This window comes from Oncorhynchus mykiss, chromosome 16, assembly GCF_057628025.1.
Source record: "Oncorhynchus mykiss isolate SJ-2025 chromosome 16, ASM5762802v1, whole genome shotgun sequence".
NCBI classification, from domain to species: domain Eukaryota; kingdom Metazoa; phylum Chordata; class Actinopteri; order Salmoniformes; family Salmonidae; genus Oncorhynchus; species Oncorhynchus mykiss.
In genome coordinates, this window is record NC_143037.1 from 52,252,202 (window position 1) to 52,273,730 (window position 21,529).

A 21,529-nucleotide genomic window follows, 5' to 3' on the forward strand; every position below is an offset into this window, starting at 1 on the left:
TAATTGCAATTTATCTGATCACTCTTCATAACATTCTGGAGTATATGCAAATTGCCATCATACAAACTGAGGCAGCAGACTTTGTGAAAATGAATATTTGTGTCATTCTCAAAACTTTTGGCCATGACTATATACCGATTTATAGAGGCCAGGTCATGAAGGAGGGCTTGCTCATTAAAGTTTTTTTAGCAAGCGTATATGACAAATCAAGACAGGTCGTTTCACTGAGCAGCCATTACGAACACATGTTCTAAAACACTGATCACTTAGATCAAACACAGAAAACACCAGACTGTTACCTATATGAGGATTATTTGTACGGATAACATCAAGGAGAGTAACATTTTCTAGGTGTTTGGAGTCATATCTTGTAGGATTGGTAATAATCTGAGAAAGATTTAGGGAGACTCATTGCTTTAGGACTTGGTCAGGTGATTTAATCATGTCCCAGTTTAGCTCACCTAGCAAGACAAATTCAGACTTGGTGTAAGGGGCCAGGAGAGAGCTTCGGGCATGTAGGATACAGGCCGGTGCTGATGGTGGCCGATAACACCCAGCAACAGTCAACAATGAGTTATTTGAAAGTTTAATGCATAAAACCAGCAAATCAAATTGTTTTGGGACAGACTTGGTGGAGACAACCGAGCATTGAAGGTGTTCCTTGGTAAAGATTGCCACTCCACCACCTTTGGAAGATTGGTCTTGCCGAAAAAGATTATAACCAGATATGTTATCAGTGTTCAAAACACTTTCTTAACCACGTCTCAGTAATGACCAACACATCTGGATTGGAGCTGTGAACCCACTCTTTCAATTGATCCATTTTAGGTAATACGCTTCTATTGTTAACGTGCAGAAAACCCAGGCTTTTACAAGAGCAGAAATCAGTGAAGCAAATGTCAGAGCACAAAACAGAACTGGGGCTAGCAACAGTTGATGGGCCAGATTGTACATTACATGCACATTTCCATATATAATCAGCAGTAAAACAATCAGGGCACGGCATAGGACATGGGGAGCTCTGCAGTGTTGATTTATAACATTTGAATGTGCATTAAATGGCAACAATATCATATTGTACAGCAATTTCATCAGCCAACAAGAGGTGGTTAGAATAGGATGGGAGGCCAAGAGTCCGTGTAACCAATAGAGTCAGAGTCCCGAGTGTAGGAACAAAGAACGCAGGAGTCATGAGGCAAATAGCATAAAGCACAAGCGAAAAATATACCGACTTGGGGCTAGCCATTGTAAGTTCAGTCACTCTCGCCAACAGTGTGTGTGTGCTGGAGGCGAGCAAAAGCTCGGGAGAGGTGGGGATATCTGTACCAAACAGGGGGAAACAGGCCAGGGCAGACGGTAAACAGTAGGTGTCATACCCACCCCATTTCCCCTATGACAGGCCAGTCCGGAAAAAAAGTTTATGGTTGCAATCAGTTAAAAGGTCCCAATCCCCGCCACCTGTCCTTTACGTCTTTGACAGATGCTACTTATATTAGTCCTAGATGTGTCACAGGTCATAACCTAGGTTTAATATAAGAAGGTTGAGTGATTTATTGGACATACAGTGCATTAGGAAAGTATTCAGACCCCTTCCCTTTTTCCAAATGGTTCAATTACAGCCTTATTCTAAAATTGACTAGATTTTTTTTTTTTTACTCATCAATCCACACACAATACACCTTAATGACAAAGCATAAAAAAGGGGTCTGAATACTTTCCAAATGCACCGTAGGTTATTATTCCCAGGAAGCATCCCTCAGAATCTTGCCCTATATCCAGGGTTCTGCCAGAGGCTTGCCCTGGCTTTAGATAAGGCAGGAAGAATTGCTGTAAACATCAAAACAGATAGGTACCACCCAATGGAGCTCACTAAATCTGCCCATGCCCACACTGTGTACCAGAGGACAAAGTCAAGTCTAACTGCCATGAGCAAGACATTCTGACAGATACATTCATTTATTGAACCGTTTACACTCATAAGACTAATATTCCAGTGATTTAAATCATTTTACAGCATAGTGCTAGTATACAGATCAGTATACTGTAGTCTTACAGGCTACGGTTTTCTGCCTATTTATATAATAACATAGCCTTGCAAGAGCCACAAAAGTAATGCTACTAAACACAGTCACAGAGGCACTTTAGAGCAGCATCACATTTAACATATATAATTATAGCAGTAATTAACAATAAGATACACATAGCTGGGCAAGATCAGTGAAGTTTAAGTATGAACGTACCTACAGTTTCTTTCCTTATGCTGTGCTTTTCCAGAATTCAAAATCATGCAGATAACGTTAGGAAAAGTAAAAACACAATGTCCTTTTAACAAATGTAAGAATAAATGCTGGCATTAACTGGAACTACAGTAGTAGTTGCCATTTTAGCTGAAGACGTGTAATGGATGCATCTATAATGCAAATAAATTGGTATTTCATAACATGACGATAAATATGTAAGCGGATTGCAGAGTAAAATGTGAACTATACACACACAGAAATGTAACCTGTGACAGTAACATGTGACTAACCAATAACATGAATCCCTGAGCTGAAATGTTAAATCCTGTATGGTGGTCTTTCAGCCTAACGGAGGAATAACAGTTGGTCACAAGGCTGTTCAAAAACGATGATATTCAACTATCCAATTTAAGAGGTACATATATTATTCATAAGAGCTTAAGTAATTATACATTATAGACAAAGGATAAGACAGTGTTTCTAGTAAGTGCTTTGTTTTTTATAAAATGTTCAGTGTTACCATGTGGCAACCCCTTCCATAAGGGACTTAGTAGATTTATACAATTTATTTTACACTAAGACAAATTTCCTCAAAGATATCCTCTATTTAAACATCCCAAAGTTCTGTTTAGAGTAAATTCAACTTTGAATGTTGATAAGTGTGTGTGCAAGCAAGGCCATGTTTTTCTCAAATCATCTCGCTCTTCACCCTCACACAACCACAATATCTATCTAACAGATGTCAACAGAAACTAAACAGCTGTAGAACAAATTCTGGCCACTACAACAACCACACGCTGTGACCATTTGTGGCTGAGGTGTTGTGCTTGAACCACTGCTTGACAATCAAACTGGTAAGGCTGGCATGGTATGTAGCAGGCCTGAGCGGTACAGTAGGTACATACAGAGGGCACCTGTGTTGAAATACTATTTGAAATCATGTCAAATACTTCCGCTGTGCTTGCATGTTGAAATGAAATCAATAGAAAAGCCCCCAAAGTGCAAACACTGCCCATCTGGCACTCCTGGCAGGCTAAAGCAAACATTCAAGCTATGTACAAACATTTAAAATAGTATTTGAACCCAGGTCTGATGGCAGAGAGGATGTTGGGGAGTGGAGACCCCAGTCTCTGTCCTCTTCAACTGCGAACAGCATCTTCTGAGTCCCCTGGGCTGAAGCAGTTGAGAGACTCCTTTAGGAGGCAGAAGGAGGGAGAGACAGTGTTATCTCACATGCTAAGCTGTGCCAAGGCTGGGCGGCGTCATCATACAATTTGTTTTGACTGGTCTCTGCTACACTTGAGCTCAGAAAGAGAAGGGTAAGGTCAATCACAAGACACAACTTGCTGTTTTTTTTAGGGATGCACGACACTGATGCCGATAACCAATATTTAAAAAATGTTGCGTCCTTTTAAGCATTCTAAAATGCAGCGGTCTAAGGCACTGGTTCGAATCCAGGTCGTATCACATCCGGCCGCGATTGGGAGTCCCATAGGGCGGCTCACAGTTGGCCCAGCATCGTGTGGGTTTGGCTGTCATTGTAAATAAGAATTCGTTCTTATCTAACTTACCTAGTTAAATAAAAGGTTACACACACACACCACATTGACCAAAAAGTTATTTTGTTGGCATTTACGTATGTCCCCATTACCAGTAAAACATAATCAAAACCTATTTCTTTCACTTACTTGCTGTGCTGTTTCGTTGTTCATTTGTTCAGTCGTTTCATTCTCAACTAGGATTTCATCATACATGTCAAGCAGTGTTTCTGTTCTGTCTATCCGTGGCCTCTCTTCCTCGGTGCGCAGTCACTGTCCATTTCCATCTTGTCCAGCTGTGTATGTAACATTTCACATAAACCCTGTTTATTGTCTGCATCGAAGTAGCGGTCCTTGTACCTAGCATCGAGCATGGTGGCGACGCAGTAAAGAGGCTCCGATAGTATACCACCGAATTGCTTGTTTAACCCCACGGTCTATGTTGGCAGTTTTGTTGAGTAGGCGTTTCAATGCCATGACAGAGGGTATCACGTCTGCTGCAGACACAGTTGATTGGCTTATTTCTCCAGTCAGTTGTTCGAATAGCGCTAGGAGTGTGTTCATGTTTCCAAGTTTCAAAACATGTTCTCAAATGCCATTGAAATGGCACCAGCGGTATGAGAACCAGCACATTCTTGAGCATGCAATATGGCTTTCATCAGTACAAAATCCTCGTCGACCCACTGTGCTGTCAGACTCAGCATGCTCAAAGGGCTGACATCGCTGGTCCAAATGTTGGTCGTGACGCCCATAGCAAGTAGCATAATGAATTCCATTATCTTGGTGTTAATGGATTTCACCTTTTGAGTTGTCTCTCTGAAATGTTCTTACTCTTTCAAATTACTGCTCAACTTGAACTTGTTTAGTTGTTGGCTTAGTATTTTTCTGCTTTTGTTCTGTGTAGCGCTGTATTTGTCGTGGTGTCATTACGTCATCTACCGACGTTGTATAGGTATGCACGTCATCTACCTACGTTATATAGGTATGGTACGTCATCTACCGACGTTATATAGGTATGGTACGTCATCTACCGACGTTATATAGGTATGCACGTCATCTACCTACGTTATATAGGTATGGTACGTCATCTACCGACGTTATATAGGTATGCACGTCATCTACCTACGTTTATATAGGTATGGTACGTCATCTACCTACGTTTACATAGGTATGGTACGTCATCTACCTACGTTTATATAGGTATGGACGTCATCTACCTACGTTTATATAGGTATGCACGTCATCTACCTACGTTTATATAGGTATGGTACGTCATCTACCTACGTTATATAGGTATGCACGTCATCTACCTACGTTATATAGGTATGTACGTCATCTACCTACGTTTATATAGGTATGGACGTCATCTACCTACGTTTATATAGGTATGTACGTCATCTACCTACGTTATATAGGTATGCACGTCATCTACCTACGTTTATATAGGTATGTACGTCATCTACCTACGGTTTATATAGGTATGCACGTCATCTACCTACGTTATATAGGTATGCACGTCATCTACCTACGTTTATATAGGTATGCACGTCATCTACCTACGTTTATATAGGTATGGACGTCATCTACCTACGTTTATATAGGTATGGACGTCATCTACCTACGTTTATATAGGTATGCACGTCATCTACCTACGTTTATATAGGTATGCACGTCATCTACCTACGTTATATAGGTATGGACATCATCTACCTACGTTATATAGGTATGTACGTCATCTACCTACGTTTATATAGGTATGGACGTCATCTACCTACGTTATATAGGTATAGACGTCATCTACCTACGTTTATATAGGTATGGACGTCATCTACCTACGTTTATATAGGTATGTACGTCATCTACCTACGTTATATAGGTATGGACGTCATCTACCTACGTTTATATAGGTATGCACGTCATCTACCTACGTTTATGTAGGTATGCACGTCAGCTTTGACATCGGTTTTGCACATCGGCGTTAAACTAGACATCGGGCTGATGCCAATGTTGGCATTTTTAACTAATATAGTCCAATTCTGATATGCTCATCGATATATAGTGCATCCCTAGTTTTTAAAATAAGTTTACTGTAGTTTAAGGACATCAGTAACATCATAAAAACACGTGAAGAGAGACATCATTCATGCAGAAAGACAACTAACTTGGCTTCGTGTCAACTCTGCTCCCTCAGGGTCCTCGAAGGACTGCATGCTGGGTATAAAGGGGGCCAGGGGCCGTCGAGATTGAGGTGGGTTGCCGGCGCTGTAGAGGCGCGGTCGCTTCACCTGGTCGTGACTGGACAGCGGGGTGAAACTGTTCCTCCGGAGGAATGTGGTGGGAACAACGTCATTACGGACTTTATCCTGGTGAGAGAGGATGGAGCATCAGAAGTTTCACTGTGTGTGCGCGCGTGTCTTGCATGCTACACATCTTGTGAAAACATTACAGCTGAAACAAACAACAGAATATTGAAGAGGTGTTGCGGTTCCTTTCCCAGACATGCTAGCAGGGCTACGCTCAGTAAAAGGCAGTGTGGCCACTGGTCATGTTTTTGAGTGTAACGCCCACACCACATGGAACATCTGGTAAACACACTGTACCGGGGACAGCACTGAGACAGTGTGGCCTGTTGATTCCAGAACTACATACTGTACTGTATAAGCAGATCTCCAAATTAGGAGAAATTACATAAAATAGGCCCTTTGTATGGTTGAGGGTGGAAACTGTACTCTGGTCTTTCTGTGTGTGCAATTTCTCTCACACTATTTTGTAGATAACTGCATATTCTGAGGATTGTCTCACTACTATCTAGAACTCTTTAAACTACAACTTCCCAGATCAGCCAGTTTGTTATGACTCAGCTGGTCTGTTTTTCGTTGTTGCAATTTCTCACACTATTTTATATAACTGCATATTCTGAGGATTGACTCACTACTACCTAGAACTCTTCAAACTGCAACTTCCCTGATCAGCCAGTTTGTTATTACTCGACTATTTATTGTAGTTAATCATCCATCTGACTCTTGGGAGAAAGTTGTTGGATCAGTGGTCAGAACTGGCCACACCTGTTAAAAGAGGGATACAGTATACGAACCAATGAAATTAAGTAGAACAGTAGATTGAACAGAGATTTGTCAAGGATAACAACTCACTAATGGCCTGTCCCGGTGAGTGTTCACAGCCTCCACTTTGAGGTCAAACATGTCCACTTTACAACCTGGCCGAGAAAAAAATAACAGTCACTGTTAACCTGAGAGAGAGGAATGAGAGAGAAAGATGTGTCTGAGACTGACACAGGGTAGTCTTGGATGAGATATCCTACCGTAAGCCACAGGGGTGAGCTTTAGAACTGTGTGGAGGGGACACTTCAAGTAGGGCAGGTCATCTGTGTCAACAGAAACAAAGACACAATGACTTTATTTAGAACATTGCATGTGAGATCAACATGGCATCTCAAAAGGACTCAACCTCATGCCGTTAATGACACGTGATAGAGTTAACAATACATACATATATTTTTAGGGATTATATTTAGATTAGCCAATATAATTAGTCAATAGACTTCATCACTTCTCTTTCCTGACATCTGGCAGTGACAGTCAGAGGTGCCCACTGCACAGTCACAGTGTGGGTGGCTTTACTAGCCTTTAAAATGCCCCTTAAGGCACAAACTATTTTCGCAACTGAATTGGCAGACCTTAAGAGGGCCATGTGACATTCTTTTTAACCTCAACATCTATTTCTGTCCTTCATCCAGGATGAACATGAGCAAAGGCATATTTTTCACTCAAAACAGAGGTCAAGATGTGTGTGTTTGTGTGCTTGTATCCTGCCTAAACTAATTTAGTTTCCTAACGAGGTGCTGTGTGTATCTGTGAATGTGCTTGTCTGTATACAGAGAAAGTATTCAGACCCCTTGACTTTTTCCACAATTTGTTACGTTACAGCCTTATTCTAAAATGGATTAAATTGTTTTTCTCCCTCATGAATCTACACATCTAGACATTTTTAGAAAGAAATATCACATTTACATAAGTATTCAGACCCTTTACTCAGTACTTTACTTTGTTGAATCACCTTTGGCAGCGATTACAGCCGTGAGTCTATTTGGGTATGACGCTACAAGCTTGACACATCAGTATTTGGGGAGTTTCTCCCATTCTTCTCTGCAGATCCCCTCAAGCTCTGTCAGGTTGGATGGGGAGTATCGTTGTACAGCTGTTTTCAGGTCTCTCCAGAGATGTTCGATCGGTTTCAAGTCCTGGCTCTGGCTGGGCCACTCAAGAACATTCAGACTTGTCCTGAAGCCACTTCTGCGTTGTCTTGGCTGTGTACGTAGGGTCGTTGTTCTGTTGGAAGGTGAACCTTCGCCCCAGTCTAATGTCCTGAGCAGGTTTTCATCAAGGATCTCTCTGTACTTTGCTCCATTCATCTTTCTCTCGATCCTGACTAGTCTTGCAGTCCCCACAGCATGATGCTGCCACCACGATGTGCCAGGTGTCCTCCAGACGTGACGCTTGGTATTCAGGCCAAAAATGTTAATCTTGGTTTCATCAGACCAGAGAATCTTGTTTCTCATGGTCTGATAGTCTTTTGGTGCCTTTTGGCAAACTCCAAGCGGGCTGTCATGTACCTTTTACTGAAGAGTGGCTTCCCTCTGGCCACTCTACCATAAAGGCCTGATTGGTAGAGTGCTGCAGAGATGGTCGTCCTTCTGGAAGGTTCTCCCATCTCCACAAAGGAACTCTAGAGCTCTGTCAGAGTGACCATCGGGTTCTTGGTCACCTCCCTGACCAAGGCCTTTCCAACTTTCAACTGTGGGACCTTAAATAGACAGGTGTGTGCCTTTCCAAATCATGTCCAATCAATTGAATTTACCACAGGTGGACTCAAATCAAGTTGTAGAAATATCAAGGATGATCAATGGAAACAGGATGCATCTGAGCTCAATTTCGAGTCTCATAGCAAAGGGTCTGAATACGTAAGTAAGGTATTTCTGTTTTTAAATTTTAATAAATTAGCAACATTATTATGGGGTATTGTGTATAGATTGCTGAGGAAAAGTTCTTATTTAACCAATTTTAGAATAAGGCTGTAATGTAACAAAATGTGGAAAAAGTCAAGGGGCTGAATACTTTCCAAAGGCACTAAGTGAGTTTGTGTGTTTGTACCAGCACTCTTATCCAGGAAGTAAGCGAGCAGGCAGCGCATGACAGCCTGGTGACAGATAACCAGCACGTTGCCTTGTCTTTCCAGCTCCATGATGACCGGCTCTAACCTCTGCACCAGGTCCTGGTAGGACTACGGAGAGAGGAGAGGGACAAACTGAGCTCAGTTCTTCAGATGAATGGGACAGATCTCTGTAGAGAGATAAGGAGTAACTGTACCTCTCCTCCTGGGTAGCGGTAGTGGTACTTGTCCTGATCTCTTAAGGCAAACTCCGCAGGGAAGGTTTCCTCAATCATCTCATAGGTCATCTCCTCACACACACCCTGAGAATCATAAATACGTTTTTTTTTATAGACAATCATTATTAAATTTAACCCCTACCATGTTGTCTGTGGGTCACTATTGAACCATGGTGCTGTGGTACTAACGGCATCGATCTCGTTGAGTATCTTCCACTGCTCGTAGGGCACCCCGAGCTCTTCAGCAGTCTGGATAGTCCGTCCCAGCTGGCTGGTCCACACCTTGAGGTCTGTCAGACCATGCTGCTCCACAAAACCCTTCAGCGCTCCAGCAAACTAAGAGGATTAGAATAGGCATAGTAGGTTTATTTGTATACAGAATGTAAGAAAGATGGTGTCATACAGTGATTGTGTGTGCAAGATTAATATATATATAGAACACAGAGCAACATAGCATGAAGCGGCGCAGTAGTTTCTGTACTTTACTAAAGGAGAAGTCGAGGTATACCTTTTTCCCTTGAACAGACAGCATTCCATCGCCCCCGATGCGTCCCTCCACGTTGTGTTCGCTCTCTCCGTGCCGACACAGGTAGATAGAGTGAGAGTGCACGTGGATGTTCATCAGGTAGTACACGATCTTGCTCTGGATGTAGTCCTGCACCTTGTTTACCAGGAAGCTCCGGCCCACGTTGATGACCTGGATGAAGGACAGGTCCCTAGGGGTCAGAGGTTAGAATGGAGGTCAAGATGGAATTTATCAGTGACCTGATAGTGTCTTGATCCTATACAGACTCATTGCTAAAGACGCTAATAATGAACATCATGAAGATCTACTCATTAGCTAAATTAATTCTCAGTACAATAGTTTTGAGAAATCTAAGAAATTGACAAGAACTTCTAATAATAAAATAACACTTTTAATAGCTATTCAGCACCTGCTTTCTGTAGGTATTAAATGGCCCGAACTGTTGAAAACAAAAGCTTTCGCAAGGCCCTGGCTGGGTCAGTAAGAGGGGAAGCAACTGTTCCTCTTCTCTAACTGGGACAATGTCCAGAGGAATTTGCTGATATGACTTGGAGGCCCAGGTTTTAGGAGAGCTCAGGCTTGAAATAAGATTGTAATTTGTACATTTCTTGAAGATAAACAGTGTAAAATCAGTGTGTTGTTTTATAAGGCTTATCATATGAGGGACTACATCTAATAATACTATGGTGAATTAGGAATAATGACCAACGAACCAAAAAACGTTTTTCTGTCAGGAGATTTAGAATTAGAAATCAGACCAATGATGTTATGATGAGGAGTCAACATGGTGACAAAGCAGGCTATAATCTGAAAAAATAACTTTGTCAATCTTGTGTGTTGTCTCCAACTACTGGACAAACTATGGAACTCTTGATGAAGGTTTGTAAATACAAATGGTATCAATTAAAGCTACATTGTGGAACTTTTTATGTACTGCTGTTTTTGGAGACCCCTCTGGCAAGAATGAAAAAAAAAAAGTCAAGAGTTCAACACAATTCCATAGAAACCCCGCTCTCATCGGTAGTCGCTAGAATGACATCCTCTCCATACAGAGTATAGTCCGATTTCTCCCTGCTCTGTTGACAAGTATTTTTCTCAGTTCATATGAGTCATAAAGGCCTAGCGCATTAATTTGGTAGAAAAACAACATTTCCCAAAAATGACTTTTAAAATATATTAATTATTTTTTATGGGTGATTTATCACGGGGTGTTGCAGCACCTTCAACACCCCTACTTCCTGCAGTTATGGGTACATTGTAAAAATGTTATAACTAACATGAATGTCTCAGCGATCAAATATTTGACCAGGCAATCTGAAGATAGCTAACTTGGTAAAGACTTCTGAGTACTATGTACAGTACCAGTCAAAAGTTTGGACACACCTACTCATTCAAGGGTTTTTCTTTAATTTGACTGTTTTCTACACTGTAGAATAATAGTGAAGACATCAAAACGATGAAATAACACATATGGAATCATGTAGTAACCAAAAAACTGTTAAACAAAAAAATGTATTTTATATTTATTTGAGATTCTTCAAAGTAGCCGCCCTTTGCCTTGATGACAGCTTTGACATTCGTTTGACATGTACTGTACGTTTTCACACTTCCTGGGAGCCACCAAGTCTGACAATAGGGACAGTTTATGTGCCTATTTAATTCCTATGTACAGTGGGGCAAAAAAGTATTTAGTCAGCCACCAATTGTGCAAGTTCTCCCACTTAAAGAGGCCTTTAATTTTCATCATAGGTACACCTATTGCAGATTCAGTCTTCCCAGCCTGGTGCAGGTCTACAATTTTGTTTCTGGTGTCCTTTGACAGCTCTTTGGTCTTGGCCATAGTGGAATTTGGAGTGTGACTGTTTGAGGTTATGAACAGGTGTCTTTTATACTGATAACAAGTTCAAACAGGTGCCATTAATACAGGTAACGAGTGGAGGACAGAGGAGCCTCTTAAAGAAGAAGTTACAGGTCTGTGAGAGCAAGAAATCTTGCTTGTTTGTAGGTGACCAAATACTTATTTTCCACCATAATTTGCAAATAAATTCATTAAAAATCCTACAATGTGATTTTCTGGATTTTTTTTCTCATTTTGTCTGTCATAGTTGAAGTGTACCTATGATGAAAATTACAGGCCTCTCATCTTTTTAAGTGGGAGAACTTGCACAATTGGTGGCTGACTAAATACTTTTTTTTACCCCACTGTAACTACCCCACAATGGCCTTTCAACTTAGATAGGATCATGAAAGACATTACAATGATTAACCATGTCAAGTTTGGCATTGATAAAAAAATAAGGAAACTATTAACAATTCACTTTTTTGACTATGTAACACTAATGCTTAAATAATCACAAAAAAATATTGAGAAAAGCTGAGATTTGTCAATAACTCAACCATCTTTTGACCAATCAGATTTAGTCTATTTTAACTGCTGTAAATCCACTCTACAGTGGCCTATCAATTTAAAATTAGTCAACACTATCTTTGACCACCCCTAAGATGATCCACACTAAATTTGATATTACTAAAAAAAACAAGGAAACTAATTATTTGCATATGTAACGTTAATGCTCAAAATCATATGCTCCTGATGAACCATGTCAGATTTTCTCCAGATTTTGTATTTAGACTAAAAAAATTGTTGCTGCATTCAAATATGGCCGCACTGTACCTATAGGTGCACGTTAGCACATATGCTAATTTTTTATCTCCTTGTCATGAACTATAATTCAGATTCACTCCAGTTTTGGTACACTGTATAGACTCAATGAATTAGCCTCCAATGAATTTGAGAATGATTAGATGCTGCATTCAATGTTGGCCACGCTACAGCACTAGATGGTACCACATCACTCCAGGACTAGAAGAACTGAACCGATGGACATGGGGCCATGAAATTTGGTATGTAAACCTTATGAATATGTCCTTAGAAGCTGTGTGAATATAAAATCCCTTTAACCCTGATGGCTGCACCAGACAAGTTGGTGGCACAATCGATGTCATTGGCACCATAGGATAATAGAACATATCTACTGATCAAGTGAACTTTGTCTCATGCAAATGAATGTTAGGTTTAAATTATGCAGATGAACCATGTGAAATATCCTGATCAGTATATCTGTATAATCACATATTGGTGCCCTATTATGTGGTCTGAACTAGTGAAAACTGGATATTTGTTAAGGGATTTTTTTTTATCAATATTGACTAATTATGTATACATTTCAATCAGGACTGACTAATCAGAATACTATTATGTTACTGTATAGATGTATGAATTTTATTTTAATCCTAGTACTGAATATAATGTGTGTAATTATAATCAAGAATTAGAACAATGACTGTCTGTTCCTTGGTAGAAACAAATGAACTTATCGTCAGACTGGCTAGAATGCTTATCTACACAGGGAGGCCTTGGCCTAGTCATAAATTATCTGCATGGTGGAGGAGGATGTAGGAAGGCTTGAGAACTATACTGCCATCGTACCGGAGTGGAGGAGGGACGGGACAGTTTGAAACCTAATGACGTCATTTTATACGTCAGTTTATAACCGGTTGTATCATGTATCATGTTCAGTACTCTCGAGAATAAACGCTATTGCTTGATTGAGGCTGGTCTCCGCCCATTTTATGCAAATAAGTTTCTTACAAATCCTGAGAAATGGGCTTAGTGTATTAATTGAATTGGGTAATAAACATATAGGAATTTAATTCCTCTATCAATATTTTATTTATGAAAATTTGAAACCAGAAGTTCTGCTGCTTGCGCAGTCTTACAGCTTACAGCATATTACAGCTGTGAGAGTGTATTGAAGTATTTTGGAAAACTAATGTGGAGTGTACCAACTGAGATTAAATAATTTACACAAACATATTTAAACAACAAAGTACCAGAATTCAAAGATGACCACAATATACCAATACACTAACGCTAACCATTAGTCAAATTGACCCCAGAGTTGTTATATAAAGTCAATACATTAAGTAATGACCTTAAGAATGATTACCTGCTGCATTCAAAGATAACCAACCTACAGCACTAGACTAAGGGCTTATTCTCACTGAATAGTTATCGCGACAATGTTAACTCTAAACTGAATGCGGGCGTGCAGCTCCCCGGGACTGCCGCGCAGAAGAAATATCAGAAGGCACAGAAAAGCACCAGATTGAACTTCACTCAACTTTCTAGAGTTTTACCCATTAGTTAACACTATCAACGTTTCCCTTTACTGTGGGAATTGTGATTGAATCAATACAATATTAACCACTTTCAATGCAACATACCAAAACAAAACGAACTATGCAAAACTAATAATACAAGAGATTTTAGTGTAGGCAGAATGCATCGGAGTAGGATTCAATTGCATTGACAGGCACTACTCAGGCACAAACTCTACACAGACCAGTGCGCCATAACCAATCAGAGCTGCAGTAGGCCTATATGCAAATATACCCATTGCCATATACGGATCTGTGCCGTTCACTTCGAACTGGACTGTTTTTACAGCATCAGCAGTCATGATTAGATGCACTTGTTTTGATATCAAAGTGAGAGCTACATGTTCACATATAACTTTTTTTTTGTCTTAAAGAGGCAGTGATGTATTTTGAGACCAGCTTGAATAAGCTAAGAAGCTAATAGGCAGAGGGTAGCATAATTTGTTTTATTCTCCGTAATAATGGTATCGAATACAGTGGTTTTCAGGCAGGCTGGAGGCGCAGTATTGCTACGGTTGAAGCACATTGGGACCACTAGCGACTCAGAGCTTTTGAACATTAAAACAAATACAAAAATGTACATAATGCAGCATTAACCATTTAAAATAGAGGATGTCTTACTTGTCGTGTTCATCTGGGTCTAATGGTTGGTACATGACTTTATAACATTCTATTCTCTTCAGGAAGTCCTCCATCACACTCTCTCTGTCTCTTTCTGGGTAGTCTGGGCTGGACACCTTCACATCCTGGGGAGGAGAGGGAGGTGCACAAGACTTAAAGTGTGGAAATCCTTAAGAAGATAATCATAGAATGTTTTAATGAGAAGTAAAACTCATAATGTAATTAAGTTTTTAAACATGTAAGTTAATTCACCATAATATTAGCAGCAATGACATCAGGGTCGTCACACAATGACTCCACAAAAAACACCTGCGAAAGAGACCAATCTTTGAAGACATACTTTACCAAACCATTTTAACACCAATAATTAAGAATAGTTTCTAAACCTAACCATTGTTAGGTATAGAAACAAATAATAACACTGACCTTGTAAGCATGTTCCTTTGCAAAACTAAGGAGTAATTCTCTCCTCTCTCGGGTGGTGTTTGTGGCATCAAAGACCTGAAAGACATAATCACGTCTCACTGATAGCTAAAATGAAGCGTGTCTTTCCAATTTGATATCACTATTTTGTCTCCAATTACTCAAAACAGCAGAGAGAGCAGAGAGTAGAAACTCACAGCGATTTGACCCCCCTCTTCAGCCAGATACGCTTTGACATCCTGCAGAGCCACCAGAGCACACTGCCTGTAGGGACACAGTGACCCAAATCAATAACAATTGAAATGAAAAATCAGTGACAACTCACTTAAATCTGACAGACATAATGCATTATGTTGCTATAATGCATTGTACGACCATGTATGACGACCCCATTATGTCTTAGTAATATGTATGTTCAATCTGTTGAAGAATTATAGCATAGAAATACACAATATATTACAAGCCTTATAATAATAGATTATAGGGTTTATATAATGCTTATAACAAGTATTATACCTGTTGGTCTAGCAGCTAGCATTAAACCGAGAAAAAGGAAAATGGTGGGCGGGCGGCCAGGTGACTCACTACCATTGAGTTGCTCACTAAAAAACAAATGACATGATTTGTCTAAATCCAGTAGGAGGCCTTATAAACCTCAGCAAGGTTTTCAATACAGATAACACCTGCTTGGGAAAACATGGAGGGCATAGTCTAGAAATAAAAGAGCTACTGTAATACTGTATAACTCATCAAAACAAACTCATTCTTCTCCTACAGGTCCAAAAATACTATGAAGGGAGCACTCACTTCCTGATTTCCATGGCCTCCTCGTTGTCGTGTCTGAAGAAGTCATAGGACTTGTAGGCTTTCACAGCCTCTCGCCTGTAGACCCCCAGGTTGAATACTGCAACACAATACAGGTGATGAAATGCACAACATGTTCTTGTAATCAGTAGAATGTCATGTGACAGCTTACTGAACTGTGGAAGGAAGTCATGGGTTCTGCAGCATCGCAGTTCAATTACATAATGCTCTATATTGTAAATATATCAATACAAAAAGATCCCTATGATTGCTAGTCTGCACAAAGGAATGAATTTACACATCGTATAGAGTGAATACAATAACATGAATAATGAGGAAAGTGTGGCTTCAATGTTTATCTTCCGGCAGTGTGGGTCTGTAAGTTTTGTTAATGGAAATACAGTATAGTACATACAGTAAGACCTCTAAACTAACCCTTGGTTGGCACTCCTATCCAGTTGAGGTAGCGGGTTAGCTTCTTGGACATGTAGGTTTTCCCTCTGGCAGGAAGACCAATCATCACAATCACAGTGGGGGAGTTGGTCATGTAAGAGGCCCATGCTGTTCACACAGAGAAACATCAATCACAACCAAACAACTTACTTTGAAATGTCAATAGAACGTAGGCTAAGTATTTTACCATGACACAGTAACTCCATTATATTTTATAATTGTTTGTAAAAAAGGCCAATATAATAACATGTCAATTATTCCTTTGGGTTTATTTTTTCATCCAGATCTCCTCACTAATGGTGGTTCATGTTTTTCAAACAGCAGCTGCTTAGCTACTGACTGGCCACAGACACTGTTAAGTCCATGCCCAGAAATGTAAAATGAAGTCTGGTGTTCTGAAGGTTATTGTTATTGTCGCTCTCTCTTCTTTAGTCTGTTACTGCAGATAGAAGATTCACCAACACCCATCCTCAGTCCTTTGCACACAAACCCTTGCTATTCTTAACAAGACCAGGCATTACATGTACATGCTACACATTCCTTAAACCAGCCCTGTGGCTTAAAAATTCAGTGGTTACCAAGCAGCCACCCGCAAAAGATTTGTGTGTGTGAATGTGAGTTTGAGATATGAGTGTGTTTGGGATATCTTGGAACCATCTCCAGTTCCCGATTACAGATTCCTCAGAGTGGACTGGACTGGCTCGTTAAAGGTCCAATGCAGCTACTTTTATCTCAAAATTCAATAATTTCTTGGTAACAGTTAAGTACCTTACTGTGATTGTCAAAAATAAACAAAAAGGGCGTCTTTGAAAAAGGGCGATCTCTCAAGCATGAATTTTACTAGGACTGTCTGTGTGATCTGAGTGGGAACACTGAAAATTACGTTATTGGCAGAGAGTTTGGAACTCTTTCTTATTGGTATTTAACACGTTTTCCCACATGGTGATGTCACCATGGAAGGTCGAAACTCCATCCCACCAAAACAGGCAGAGATTTTAGGTGGTCTTTTCAAACAGCTCTTACACTAAAAGGGCATTATCATAATTTCACAGTAACCTCAGTGTGGAAATATATATAAGACACACCAAAATCTAGTTGACTGTACTGTGCCTTTAATGATAGACTTATTTAACTGGGGGTGATCGCAAAAAAGCATGCACTGATGACTGCACACATCACATCTAATCTAGTTTGAACTGAAGTGTGAAAAAGGCGCTATGCCTATAGTAAACTATCAGAGCACCTTTCACATGCTGTATGCAGGTAGGGAGACAAAATATGCCTAGTTTCACTTTGCATGAGGAAAGCAAAGTTTGCCAGCGAGGCAAAAAAATAGGGCTGATTACTTACAAAAAGGGGCATTTTGTGTTAATATCTAAATTTCTAAATGTTAGATTCTGCATTGCCAAATTCAATTTCATTTAATCAATGTAATTGCCTATTGTCGCGAGGAACATTGGTTATGCAACAGCTTGCAATGAATACTCAAAGATCAGGTTGACATCTAACCTAATTGGGTTAATAGAGGAAAGGGACCAGAATATACAGGAGTATATGAGGCTAGCAGACAAGACACAAGTACTTACAGCATTTCTTCAGTACTTCATTAGCCCTGAGTTCCGTTCTCTTTCCCTCTGCTGAACTTTCCAGAACTGCAGTGCCTTTCTGCTGGCTGGCAGCCATGATGCTAGTAGACACAGCACACTGTCACTATACTGTCCAATGACTGGTCCTTTCACGGCAGGTAGCCTGGCTGGGGACTCTCTCTGGGACTGAGAGGTCAGGACACTAGCTAAGTGAGGTCATCTCTGCAGAGGATTCTGCAGATAACATAGTTGTTTAGTCCATCTTCCCAGATTGCTTAAATTGTTTACTTTCAAATAACCATAGCAAGCTAGCTGAGTAAATATTTAGTATATAGTATAATATTTTTCACAATTAGTTTATCTAGTTAGCCAATAAATACGCCTAGCTATTGTTACAGTGCAAAATATGTCTAGCTAGCTAAGCATAATACATCCCCTTTACATCTGAAGAAAGTGACCGGTTGGTTTATTTTTTCACACGTTCATATTGTTCTATGAACATGCTTGTTCTATCTAAAACAACGTGAAGACATAAACCCGGTTCAGCTACAACTTTAGCATGATTTTTACTGCAACATCATACTATGCAACAAAAACAGATTATCCTCAGCACGACGGATAGTTTACAGAAGCACTTACCAAAATGACAACAAGTGAGTCGACAGACACAATGTATCGCTTTGGTGAGTCACTTAGTAACCACTCAGTACAGTAGCTATTTCATCTGTCTGCTGTCGAGCTCCGAGGTATTCTATTGTTTGGCTCCTCCCCCCGGACACTGCGGGAAGGAAATCAACCTGCGCACTGACTAACGATGGACACCGGTAACACAGATAGAACAATGAGACAGATATTTCATCGGATGTATGAATGTGAAGTATGAAAAAAAAAAATAATAATAACAAAACATCTAAATAAATGTGAAGCAACCGCCTGACATTGGTAGTAAGAGGAAGCTCAGTGGCCAGCAGTGGGAGAAGATGGATTTTGACCGAAATTCTGCAAGTTCTCATCGATGGAACATTTGATCTCAATTCAGTTTTCTGTTCCCAAAACTACAATCTGTTATGAACAGAGTGAACTAGGTTTTGTAGACATTACTCTTTGCCAAAGTTGTAAAAAAAAGCGCGTTGTTTAGAGGAAGTGCAAAGGCGAATTGAGTTATTGCACACACGCACTTCACAGAGTAGACGTTCTCTAGCGGAAATATGCAGATATATGCTAGAACGGGCTAATATAATATCACTAGCTCGTGCTTGGCTCTGCCCACCTCTTTGCTTGTTCTGCCCACTATGACTCATATGTTCCCATTGGAAAAGACAGTCTGTGGTCCATCTTAGTTTAGTTATAAACATCTTTGCTGGTAATCTTCTTCGGTGGGGTTTGTCTGCGGTTGGCATCCGCATTACCCCCACCTACTGTACTGGAGTGTGGGCCAAAGAAGGACAAACTAAATCCTACCTGTGAGCCCCGTTTCTCTTAAAAAAATTGTGAGAATGTATCTAATGACCTTCTAGTCGATATACTCTTTAAACTAATTTCCCGTATCCCCTTCTCCCTCATACAAAATCTCAGCCTCTCTTTTCCTCTCTTACTGCCCACACTGTATCAATCAATACACACTCCGCTGTTTCTGTTTCCTGGCAATAATCACACTTTCCTATTGGATGCTTTCCTATAACATGAAAGTATTATTCAATCGGCTGTGTCCCACCCTTAATTTGTAAGAAGAGCCTCCTCTCCTTTGTCCCATCCTGCCGTCCTCCCTGAATTTCCTCTGTACTTGAAACAAATGCCTATGATCACTCGGCTACGCATGCCTCTCCCTAATATGCCTTGTCCATTAGTTGTCCTGGTTAGTGATTATTTGTCTTATTTCACTGTAGAGCCTCTAGCCCTGCTCAATATGCCTTAACCTACCATTTAGTTCCACCTCCTACATATGCGGTGACATCATGTCTAAATGTCTCTAGAGACAATATCTCTCTCATCATTACTTAATACCTTGGTTTACCTCCAATGTACTCACATCCTACTCACATCAAACTGTCAAACGCTCCCTAAAACACTTCAGCGAGCAGGCCTTTCTAATCGAACTGGCCCGGGTATCCTGGAAGGATATTGACCTCATCCCGTCAGTGGTTACTTTTTTAAATGTTTATTTATTTAAAAAAAAAATGTAGTAGTTACTTTCTTGTCTCATCACTGCAACTCCCGTATGGACTCGGGAGAGGCGAAGGTTGAGAGTCATGCGTCCTCCGAAACACAACCCAACCAAGCCGCATTGCTTCTTGACACAATGCACATCCAACCCGGAAGCCAGCCGCACCAATGTGTCGGAGGAAACACCTAGCGACCTGGTCAGCATGCACTGCGCCCGGCCTGCCACAGGAGTTGCTAGTGCGCGATGAGACAAGGATATCCCTGCCGGCAAAACCCTCCCTAACCCGGACAACGCTGAGCCAATTGTGCGCTGCCCCATGTGCTTCCCGGTCAAGGCTGGCTGAGACAGAGTCTGGGCTCGAACCTAGAATCTCTGGTTGCACAGCTAGCACTGCGATGCAGTGCCTTAGACCACTGTGCAACCCGGGAGGCCCCCTTCCTCACAATCTTAAATAAGCACACCACATTCAAAATATTTAAAACCAGGAACAGATACAGCCCTTGGTTCAGACCTGACTGCCCCTGAACAGCAAAAAAACATCCTGTGGCGTTCTGCATTAGCATCAAATAGCCCCCGTGATATGCAATTTTTCAGGGAAGTTAGAAACCAATATTCACAGGCAGTTAGGAAAGCACTGAGGCTAGGAAACACTGTCACCACCGATAAATCCACTATAATTGAGAATTTCAATAAGCATTTTTCTACGGCTGGCGATGCTTTCCATCTGGCTACCCCTACCCCGGTAAACAGCCCTGCACCCCCCACAGCAAATCGCCCAAGCCTCAACCATTTCCCTTTCACCCAAATCCAGATAGCTGATGTTCTGAAAGAGCTGCAAAATCTGGACCCCTACAAATCAGCCAGGCTAGACAATCTGGACCCTCTCTTTCTAAAATGATCTGCCAAAATTGTTGCAACCACTATTAATAGCTTGTTCAACTTCTGACCCACTGGAAATGTGATGAAAGAAATAAAAGCTTAAATAAATCACTCTCTACTATTACTCTGACATTTCACATTCTTAAAATAAAGTGGTGATCCTAACTGACCTAAGACAGCACATTTTTACTAGGATTAAATGTCAGGAATTGTGAAAACTGAGTTTAAATGTATTTGGCTAAGGTGTATGTAAACTTCTGACTTCAACTGTATGTGTAGACCAGAGACACAATCTAAATTTCATCAATTTTATATTCAGGCTGTCACACAACAAAATGTGGAAAAAGTCAAGGGGGGTGAATACTTTCTGATGGCCCTGTATTTCACCTCCACGTCATCAAATTTGCTAGGGCATTAAAAGCTCTAATTTGTGACAGTCTCTGTGGTCATATAGCTGTCATAGATGGTCCCTAATTTAGAGAATCTCTGATGCTATAAATGCTTTTGCGTTTACCAAAGGCAGTGTTTTTCGTAATTGTGGTCCATCCAATTTAAAAGTGCACATTCACTTCCATAACATTTTTTTCTAGGCTAGATAAACATGCACAATAATACAGGATACCCTTACAACAATTCACTGCAGTTAAATGCAGTAAAACTGCAGTA

General features: G+C 40.5%; 1 protein-coding gene across 5 annotated transcripts; it reads right to left on the reverse strand.

Annotated features, from left to right (window-relative positions):
* Positions 1 to 1,940: 1,940 nt before the first annotated feature.
* On the reverse strand, positions 1,941 to 20,303 carry pfkfb2a (6-phosphofructo-2-kinase/fructose-2,6-biphosphatase 2a). 5 transcript variants are annotated; one of them, XR_016487347.1, is made up of 17 exons: positions 18,460 to 20,303; positions 17,821 to 18,054; positions 16,217 to 16,342; positions 15,785 to 15,881; positions 15,175 to 15,241; positions 14,981 to 15,055; positions 14,807 to 14,863; positions 14,555 to 14,679; positions 9,695 to 9,902; positions 9,376 to 9,522; positions 9,166 to 9,270; positions 8,950 to 9,079; positions 7,101 to 7,163; positions 6,931 to 6,995; positions 5,941 to 6,141; positions 3,929 to 4,074; positions 1,941 to 3,433 (listed from the first exon to the last, which is right to left on the reverse strand). XR_016487347.1 is itself a non-coding variant. In XM_021566290.3 (16 exons), exons 2-16 carry the CDS (start codon positions 17,915 to 17,917, stop codon positions 3,380 to 3,382), a joined length of 1,617 nt encoding a protein of 538 aa, XP_021421965.1. In that variant the 5' UTR covers positions 17,918 to 18,054; positions 18,460 to 20,303; the 3' UTR covers positions 1,941 to 3,379. The 5 variants fall into 5 exon arrangements, 2 of the variants coding, with proteins under 2 accessions (XP_021421965.1, XP_021421966.1); XR_016487348.1 differs by having other exon boundaries at positions 17,821 to 17,921; positions 18,460 to 18,600; XR_016487349.1 differs by lacking the exon at positions 3,929 to 4,074 and having other exon boundaries at positions 5,941 to 6,843.
* Between the last annotated feature and the right edge of the window lie 1,226 nt (positions 20,304 to 21,529).

Bases quoted from the DNA above. Each gene is read 5' to 3' on its own strand.
- pfkfb2a (XM_021566290.3), bottom strand. From the start codon at position 17,917: ATGGCTGCCAGCCAGCAGAAAGGCACTGCAGTTCTGGAAAGTTCAGCA. The intron at 9,903-14,554 runs GTAAGACATCCT...TCTGACCCCTAG, and splicing joins GACCCAGATGAACACGACAA to GGACCTGTCCTTCATCCAGG. The intron at 6,996-7,100 runs GTAGGATATCTC...TTTCTCGGCCAG, and splicing joins GCTCACCCCTGTGGCTTACG to GTTGTAAAGTGGACATGTTT.